We start from the raw sequence: 10,785 nt of genomic DNA, 5'->3' as shown, positions 1-10,785 counted from the left end.
CAAGAATTGAGAAAGCAAAGCTACAAATACTATTCCAAGAAGAAACTAAAGAGAAGAATACTTTTTAACTATATTTATCAATTTTAAATTGTACACTTATTTATAAATTAGGGAAAGGTACTTTAGAAAATATAGCCTTCAAGTTCTAGGTAAAAGGTCAAAAGGTTCCATAAAAGGCCGACTCCTTTACCATCTCACGTTTCCAATATGCCCGTTAATGACCTCATAAAAATAGCCCATTTTCCCCACTAGTGGGCCGTCATCCCGTGAGCCTAGAAAATATACACAAAAATTATGCAGTAGTTAATACAGAGTATTATAGTCTCACATTTCAATTTTCGAAATAATATTTTTCGAAATAATATTTGGGAATAAATGTATTTAAGGAAAAATCAGGCCTAACATCACCAATGCAAATTGTTGTATATATAAACCACTTTTACACCTAGAGCATATGGGTACCTGAAATTAGCATTTAATGATAAGGATAATATGTGAGTTATTGATCAAAGTTTATACTACTCCATAACACTACAGACGGTGATAAAATGCAAACTCTATATTGTAAAAACTTCAAATTATAATCTGGACCGTTAAAAATTTCAACAGATGACAAAATAATACTCCCTCCGTCCCACTTTAAGAGTCCCGGTTGAGTTCGGCACGGGTATTAAGAAATGTAAAGGAAAGTTGGTGAAAAAAGATAGTGGAATATGGGTCCTATTTTTTTATATTAATTTTATATTAAAATGTGAGTGGAAAAAGGTTAGTGGAATGTGGGGCCTAATACCATTTATGGAATATTTCAACCGGGACTCCTAAAATGGGACACCCAAAAATGGTAAACCGGGACTGCTAAAGTGAGACGGAGGGAGTAGCAACAAACAATTTCAATACAATTGCAACACAACATCAGCCATTGATACCGTGTTGACATCTTTTGTTGCTGCTATTTTATCATCTGTTGACATTTTCTAACGGTGCAGATCATAGTTTGAAGTTTGTACAATATTTTGAGCTTGAATTTGATCACATCCCATAACACTAATTACCCAAACAAAATTTATACAATAAATAAGTGTAATGAAATTCATACGTGCTAATAAATAAAGTCAACTTAATTTGCTCATTATGTGAATTGCAGAATCCCGTGAACCATCGAGTCTTTGAACGCAAGTTACGCCCGAAGGCATTCGGCTGAGGGCACGTCTGTCTGGACATCACGCATCTTGTCGCCTGAAAAAAAAGTTAATTTCGTCATTTGTGGACGATTTGGAAACGGATTCTTATGACTATATATGATAGGAATCAATCTGATATATCATGACCTTTATGCATGTTTTGTTTATAGTGGAAATAGTTATGTGATCTTTTACGGTGCATGAAAATAATAATAATAATATTATACATGTGTGATAATATAATGGTAAACCATGCAAAAATTAATACTCCAAAATTATATTTTATAATTTCGAAAAGCATAATTCATATTGTAACGCGCATGATGAAAGTCATGTGTGTATCATCACCCTAATTGGTTAATTGAGTTTTGGAATATTGGAAATACAATTGCATGTGCTTGTTGAGGGAAGCATGCCGGCCAATGGGTTTGAATGTCTAACAAATTCCTCCCAAAATAGACATCATACGTATGCTTTCTAATTTAGTATTTTGTCACAAACTGCATAATTTATTAAGTATTCCTACTTGCAAAATTCAACACGGCCAGTTTTGTTATTCAGGGTGGGCTGCTACTAATGCTCACGTCTCCTATTTTATATATGTATCATAATATCAAATATAAAACTCTGAAACTTTAAGTCTCTTGGTTTGGACAAATAGTTGTTTCTCTTTCTTGGAATATGGACTCCAACATGCATGAATTCACACCAAGTCACCAATGACCCAACTTAATTAATCAAATAGTAACCTTTGAATTTTGATGGAGTATATATATAAAATGGACTCATTTAGTGTCGAGTAAAATATAGTACTAATCTAACTCATAAAATCGAATTATTTATTTAGGTTGAATATTTAATATAATTTTAATAATTTAAGTGGGAAAATTCAATGAACCGAGTAAGCCAACTAGTGATTTCAGCAACCATTGTTTATTGTGAAGCCCAAAATTACTCTCACGACTGCATGACAGCGTACTATTGTATTGTAGTCCATATTGCAATTTTGTTGAGTCGCAACAAATTTGCTATATTTGAAAATTGTCATAAAATATACAAATACGAACGAATTCTAAATTTGCATGAAATAAAATACATCAATTATTTTCACTTATTTAACGTTATCCTAACATTAACATAACTAATGTGGCGGCCGGAATTTGCCTACACGAAAAAAAGTCCAACAAACTTAACGACAACATTTTCAAAATGAAATCTACTCTATCTGTAATTTGCAATGAAACAATATTGTTTTAGATTGAACAATATAATTTTCTACAATCTTAGAGACCTTAAAATATATTGTTCAACTCAAAATAATATTTTTTTTCAACAAATATAATTTTGTTTATCGAATAATTTAAAAATTATACGTAAAGATATTTATCGAGCACACTATATATACAAGTTTTATATACCCAAACAAAGGAAGATCGTTCATTAAATTAAGAATATATCCCAAACAAAGGGAAGATTGTTCATTAATTTAATTATATAAATAATAATTGATTTAATTAATTATAGTGGTACTAATTAGTTAAGAAACATAGATTAGATAGGATGCACACTGCAACTAACCTGAGTAATGTAGGAATTAAATGATCGCATTGAAGAAGTACACATCAATTTAAATCCTACTTACGACTCTTATTATTAGGCAGGTTAGGGATAATTGTATATTTGGATGATGACAGACTGTTTTCATGCAAGTCAACTCGATTGATTACATGTAATCACCAAAAAAAATGTAAAACTAAAATATCATAAAATATGACGCAATTATTGATGTATTCTTAATCAAACAATGAACGTAGATTTTCAGTCGGTCGTGTTTCGACATTGCAACGGGCCAAAGATTTTTAAATAGCCGTGATGCGTGCTCATGTTACGCGTTCGACAAATGCACATAATAAGGACTATGCGTTCTAACTTTTTTCTATCTTTATTAATGAATTACTCCCTCTGTTCCGCTTTAGCAGTCCCATTAACTTTTCTGCCCTCTTTTTGTAAAAATAATAAAAAATAGTTAAAGATGAGAAATGGTAAATTAAGAGAAAGAATAATATAGAGAAGATTCTTATCTACATTATTGTCTCTCTTACTTTACCATTTCTCCACTTTAACTATTTTTTATCAGTTTTACAAAAACAGGGCAGAAAAAGTCAATGAGACTGCTAAAGTGGGACGGAGGGAGTATTTGCTTTAAACTTCCGTCAATACTTTGATTTTATATCTATACTCAATCCGTCTCACTCTAAGTTATATCATTTCTAAATCGGCATAAGATTTTGTGTAGTGTTGTTTTGTTAGTTAAGTGGAGCAAATAAATTAAGAAAGAGGAAAAAATAGAGAGAATGATGTTGCTATTTTTAGAAATTTACATCATTTAGAGCGTGACATTCCAAAAAGGAAAATGGTTTACTTAGTGTAGAACTGAGGAAATACTATCTTTAAAGATTCATTTGTAAACAATATTGATTAGGACGATCAACCGCCTATGCCATATTACAGATATAAAATTATTTTATGCAGTAAGAATAAAGTAAAATAGGTAATTAATCTGTTTGTAGATATAGAATAATATACAATATTGTATACTCAACTGGATAATATCATACTACAATATGGATGATGAAGTTAGACGTGTTGTTATAATGCAGTATTCCCCCTGTTGCATTAAAAATGGAAGTTTTTTATTTTTAGATTGTCCCATTAAAATTGAAATTATTTATAAAATGAATACAATATCATCTTTACTTTTTCATGCTCTTCCTTTATTCTTTCCTCATTAATTTACAAACAAAATTATATTAAATTTATAAGTAGTAGTATATATTTATAACGACCGATATAATTACCGCTCTTTATTGCATTGTTGTAATATGATATGTCAATATAAACATTCTAGTATATAATAAGTCTAACTTAATTATTAAGTCAACTCATACCCAAGCCTATAACGAGAGACCTGTCCCACATTCAACCATTTGATGAATCACATAGCTCTTAATTAATTATTTAAAACTAATTAGGAACTACACTATTGTGTTTTATATCTATCCAAAATGGATGCATATCCGTCTGTCAAAAAGACGAGGAACCAACTGTATACATACGTATAAATACGTGTATTAAGTACACAAGATTTACATATTATTTAGAGCAGGCATATAAAAAAAAGATTAGTGTATGACATAGAAAACCATTGTCAAACCACCCACACATAAGTAATTTGGATTCTTCTCCAAAGAAGATAAGTATTTTCTTTGGCATCAAACCCTCATGGCCTAAATTTGCCCATTTCTCCATCACGCCATGAAAATCATCCTCTTCTTGCTCCTCCTCCCCACCTTGATCCTCACCACCACCGCCCAAAACCCCTCCGACCCCACCACCCCGGCCTCCGTCAACAACTTCCAGCCCAGCCTCGCCGTCGTCATCGGCATGCTCGCCGTCATGTTCTCCCTCACCTTCATCCTCCTCCTCTACGCCAAGTTCTGCCACCGCGCCGCCTCCTTCCACAGCAATTCCAACACCCGCCAAATCCACGACGGCCTCCCCCGCTCCCGCTCACTCGTCTCGGGCGTCGACAAGACCGTCGTCGAGTCCCTCCCCTTCTTCCGCTTCTCCTCCCTCCGAGGCTCCCGCGACGGCCTCGAATGCGCCGTCTGCCTTGCTAGATTCGAGGACGTCGACATCCTCCGCCTCCTCCCCAAATGCAAGCACGGTTTCCACATCGACTGCATCGACAAGTGGCTTGAGAAGCACTCCACCTGCCCCCTCTGCCGCCGCAAGGTCACCGCCGACGACCTCTCCCACCTCCCCCTCTCCACCAGCCTCCGATTCTTATCCAATCCGCCGCCGCCGCCGGAGCTAGAGCGGCAGGAATCCAATCTAGAGCTCTACGTGGAGAGAGAAGAGAGCCGACATGGATCCTCGAGATTCTGCATTGGCGGAAGCTTCCGGAAGAAGGAGGAGGAGGAGGTTCCGATACCGGAGAGCATGGACTGCGAATCGCCGCCGTCGCCGGCGGCGCTGCACCGGTTCAACCACAAGATCGTGGTATCGGAAGCCGTGCTCAAGAACCGGTGGAGCAATGTTAGCTCCTCCGACATCATGTTCCTCAACTCGGAGATACTGATGAACGACGTCGTCACGGAGGAGGAGGCGACGAGATTCTCGTCGGTGGAGGAGAGGAAAACGGCGGAGGAGACGGTGATCATGAGCATAAAGGAGGAGATGGAGAGGAAGAGAGCGTTGGAGGGAAAGGTGAGAGAAATCAATAAAGAAGTGTGTGATGATCACCGGAATTTTCCCGCCATGTCGTCGGGTGCTAATAGGGCGAAATTAGGGTTTGATTCGAGCTCGATCAATCCCAACGACAAGAGATCCATGTCTGAAATCGTGGTTCATCCGAGATTCCAAGATTTAGGGAATAATGATCCGCAGGTTGAAGAAATTAATGCCAAGGACGAAAGAACGAGAAGACTTTGGTTACCTATCGCGAGAAAAACGGTCCAGTGGTTTGCAAATAGAGAGAGAATTGCTCCACAGTCTCAAGGATCAAGGTTAAATATATGATCAAATTCAATTCATCAAGAATCTCTATGCTTACAAATATTTCTGGGATATGTTGGCTTAGTTTAATTGTTTCTGACGTAAATATTCGACAGGTTTAATATATAAGTAGCATTTTTGTACATGGAAAAAAGTCCACATGGTGGGGTTGAGGCCCCTCAAAATATATTGATGTAGAGGAAAGGAACTGGAATTAGATTCGATACTTTGCTCTCTTTGGGGATTATTTTGAGATTCAGACCTTTTACAGTTGGATTAATCGAATCCAAAGATTGGTGGTATTTTTTACAGCTGTTTTCATGTTTTGATTATGTGAACAACCATGCTATAGTAGAATTTATTTTAATAATTCAGATGCAAGTCTGGCAAAGCTACATTTTTTAAAATTCAGTTAAGACGACATTATTGCATTAAATTAGGGGCAACTTATGCAGCAATCTTTGCCAACCTGTTTTTTTTTTTTTTTCTTATGTTTAAATTATTTATTACTACATTTTTAGTTAATAATTACATATGCAAATCAGAGACAGCAATTTTCAAGATTACTTATTCTAGGACATGTTTTTAGAGAATATCTCTTTTGGTTCTGACAAAACCGAATCCGAGTATTTGATGGTAATATTCAATTTTCACTTTTTGTTCAGTAAATTAATTAACTAAATGTAACTTGAGCACACAGTTTTAGAACTTTTTGAAATTTAAAATGGGTAGTGATTTAGAGACATAATGTCTCCATGCCACAATACCCTTATGTCTCTATGCCATAATTATATTTTATATGTGGACAAATATAACCAAACGCTATTTTTGGATAAAATCAATTAGCAAGATCATTAGGGGGTGATCTAATTTCTATAATAAAGACTAATAAAGCTAATGGTGAAATTCAATAGAATATATTATATATTTTACATAGGAATAACATAAAAATAAATACTCAAAAATCAAACTAGAGTACTAATATTATAAAATACATAAAATTAAAATAATAAATTCAATTAGTATTATATTTATTTTGACTAAGGTTCGACAATAATTTTCCAAAAATTAAAATTTGAATAAATTAAATTTTCAAAATTGAATAATTTAGAATAGTAAGTATGATATAAAAAAAACCTACACCCAATTAGTATTAATATATTATACATATTTTCTTAATTTTATTTCAGATATAGTGAATTGAGCTAATAACTCAACTATTTATAAAGCAAAAGAGAAAATGCCTTGTAATTATTTATTTGATCAAAGTTCGATTGCAATGTTCTAAGAATAAAAAATTTAAATAAATTAAAAGTTTGGAAAGGAAAGAAGTAGTATAATAAAAATTACAAAATTCTTAAAATAAAAACTATTAAGTCAATTATTATTATTATTATTATTATTATTATTATTATTATTATTATTATTATTATTATTATTATTATTATTATTATTATTATTATTATTATTATTATTATTATTATTATTATTATTTTATTTAATGATATACTGAATGGAGCTTAAAACTCTAATATTTTATATAAGAAAAAAGAAGAAAATAATATAGGATTAGTATTTTTATAAAATGGATTCATAATTTATTCATTAAGTTCAAATCTCATCATTTATTTCCTTAGTTTTGGAACATTACGTTGAATAAAACATATATGAATAAATCTCCCATTTCTCTAATATTCTACTTCTTTAGGTATATATTTTAATTTTAAATCATATCTTCCACATTTATATATATTCCATAATTAAGCTACCACATCCTTATTTAAGATGGAAGGGCAAAAAGGTAGATGTAAAAAAGTGTAGATTTAATTAAAAATATAATATAATATAAGATTACAATTTTAACCTCATTATGGCATTATGGCTTGGAGACATTATGTCTCTAAATCATTTTTCATTTAAAATATGGCTAAGAGTCTAAGACAAAGATGCGAGTGTAAAAGAACCATTGATTTCCCCTAAAAATAAAACTTTCAATTTAAATCAATTGATGCGGCAAAGAATCTAATATGTCTAATGCGGATAACTCGAATTATAGGATATCTACTTGCAAAATTATGCATCATGGTGATATCATGATTAAATATTCCCAAATATATAAAATATGATTAATTTAATTGGAAACAAGTAATTAACTTCATCTATAATCACAAAGGTGGTCTAAGATCAAAAAATAGTGAGATGAACTATGTAAGATTTGTCTAAGATTAAAATAGTCATGAGTGAACGTAAAATGATTTATCATGAAATATATATAATCTAGTTGTGACATTGTCATGAACTGAATTTTTGAAAAAAAAATGCAACTAAACTAAATATAAGAATCTATATAAACGAAAAGGAGAATGATTAAACGGAAAAACAGTAAATAAACTGAGATTGCTTCCAAGAAGTTGCGTGTTGAATATCCTAATGGTGATGATGCGAATGCAAAACCTAACCCAATATTATCTGTTCAAATAAGTACATTTGTAAAATTACTAGTTAAAACAATTAAATAAGACCACGTCCTGTCCATGTTAGCAAATAATGTAATTATATACTGCTAGTAATCAAGTATTTTATTTGATTGAGAAGGATGGCGCCATTTTGTGCTTTACTCATCTTGATTATAGGAATCCTTGCAGGTTTTAATGCTCATTATATTGTTGCTTGTTTCCGTGTCTAGTGTTTATTTTATTTTTTAAAATTTGAAAATTGCTTCTCACCTACTTAATTTTATGGATTCAAATCACCAAGAAAGTCCCCAATAGAATCGAGGAAAAAGTCTAGAAAATATTCAGACGGAGTATTATTTTATGAATTTAAGAAATCTTATAAACATTATCTTTTTACGATTCATGCAATTAATTAGGCTAGGACCTGCCTGGACCACTTAGTTTGTAACAAATAGACTACCTTATGTTACGATTTTCGTCACAGAATGATGATGTGTATCTTTTGTTTGTTTTATCAATATTGATTTAGGAAAACAACGATGTTTTATCCAACCTTGCTTGATCTATATTATATAAAAAACCGGAAATAGTAAAATACACATCATCATTCCGCTAACGAAAATCAATATATATGTGATAGTTCAGAATTTTAATGGATATTATCAATTGTTTAGTTTAGACATATTTGAGATTTTTGGCAGGTCTTTAATTGATAACAATAATCGGAGCCTATTTAAAATTTGGTATAAGATTCAGAGTTGTTGAATGATATTCAAGGCTAAATAAATTCTTAATGTATCCGTAGAATTGGTTCAAATTGATTTGAAGACGAAGCACAACTTATTTAATACTGACGTTACTCATTCATTTAATTAGTCAGCAATTTGAATCATCACGAAATAGAAGATAGAATCATCGATTCTTTGAAAAAACCAGCACAAATTAATCGGTTTAATAAATAATTAAACATTAGGATTTTCGGTCCAAAAATCTATAAATAGAAAAGTTGGAACGGTAGGCGTCCAGAATCCAGATATAAACAAACAGTAACTTCATACCTCTTCATTTGTTACTAGTAATTAAGAGATTAACAATTGATAGGAGGATTAAGTAGTAAATGGACTCTAGTTATATTCGTGCTAAAATTTATCAGAAACAAATAAAAAACATATGAACATGTTACATGCTTAATATTTTTAATTGTTATATAATTGATATATATCTATTTGCAACTTTACATCATACTATTATTATTACTTTGGGGATGATTAAATCAGAGTCAATCAAATCGAGTTATTCAAGTGTGGCTTTACTCGTTCTATTCTTCGGTGAGCAAGTCATTGCATATTAGCATTTGCCTAGCACGTAATCAAAATAATGACGCCTTTTATTTAAAAACCTTCTCTAATGTCATTGTGAAACGTAAAAATAATTAAAAATAGTTATGATACTGCACAACACATACCATATATTGTATCTTCTTTTGTGTTTTTGAACAAGTTTGTGTTTGATTCAATTAAGAGTTTATATTTTATTATTTAGTTTGTAATGATTTGAAGTTTTGAACTTGGGCTGGATTAAATATTTTGGGCGTAACTGTTCATTTGGGTTTACATATATAAAGACGTATATATGCAAGTGGGTTTGTGATTTCTTTACATATAATGATCATTTCCATAATGGTTTTGTGATCAAATCAAAGACTAAAAATAAGAAAATAACCATATGTAATGTTATGCTAAATGGAATAGTTATCCTTTTGATTTGAATTAACTGTTTTATAATTTGATATGTGAAATAAATAAACACCACTGAATTTCAAAATTAAATGACATATACTCCTTGTTTGCTGTTATCATTTTAAATCTTAGTTGTATATGATCACATCTCTCATTATACATAGGAATCATGTGTTTCAGTTGCAATATTGACTGGAAAATGAAAATTTATTGATACTGTCTGTTTTCAACTTAAAAATTTATCATTTTCAATAATCTTGAGTTGATATTGAAACTAAATTAATTTAAAACATATAAGAGAAAAATAAATAAATTTAATTACTCCATAAGAAAAAATTAATTAAATTCTAAATACTGTTAACTAAATATCCAATAAAATTAAAAATAAAAGTATAAATATCACTTAAATTAAAATGCAATAGTATAAAGACCTACTAATAAATAAAAATTTGTAAAAAGTATTAATGAAATAAAATATATTGGTATAAGAATCTTATGAACCAAAAATTATAAAAAAAATCATACATAAAATGGATTAGTGCAATGATCTATAAATACATTTAAAAATACATGTAATTCACTTTATATACAAGAACATATAATGAGACATCGCACTATTAGACTTGATAAAGCAATTCGAATACATGACAATTTAGATGAAGACGAGGTATATGAATAAAATTGAAAGAGACATGTCAGGTAACTTATATTCGCAGCCACAAAATCTTTTATGTAAGATATATTCACTAAGGTATAATTTAAAATATTTATATGGATTGGACCACAACTTTTTGCCATAATTTTCTGATGTCTTATTACTTATTTTATGTTTTAGATGCATTACCGTGTTAG

At 31.2% G+C, this 10,785-nt stretch overlaps 1 protein-coding gene across 1 annotated transcript; it reads left to right on the top strand.

Annotated features, from left to right (window-relative positions):
• Window positions 1-4,331: 4,331 nt before the first annotated feature.
• LOC125186023 (E3 ubiquitin-protein ligase ATL42-like) lies at window positions 4,332-6,112 on the top strand. The gene has a single exon (XM_089058147.1). It carries the CDS (start codon window positions 4,497-4,499, stop codon window positions 5,760-5,762), a length of 1,266 nt encoding a protein of 421 aa, XP_088914273.1. The 5' UTR covers window positions 4,332-4,496; the 3' UTR covers window positions 5,763-6,112.
• The last annotated feature ends 4,673 nt before the right edge of the window (window positions 6,113-10,785 follow it).

Source organism: Salvia hispanica, chromosome 5 (genome assembly GCF_029641045.1).
Source record: "Salvia hispanica isolate PSC_SH4W2 chromosome 5, Shi_PSC_v1, whole genome shotgun sequence".
NCBI lineage: Eukaryota > Viridiplantae > Streptophyta > Magnoliopsida > Lamiales > Lamiaceae > Salvia > Salvia hispanica.
Note: the sequence above shows the minus strand (reverse complement) of the source record. Positions and strands in the feature narration are given on the sequence as shown.

Excerpts from the sequence above, each read along its gene's own strand:
- LOC125186023 (XM_089058147.1), top strand. The coding sequence starts at position 4,497 with ATGAAAATCATCCTCTTCTTGCTCCTCCTCCCCACCTTGATCCTCACC.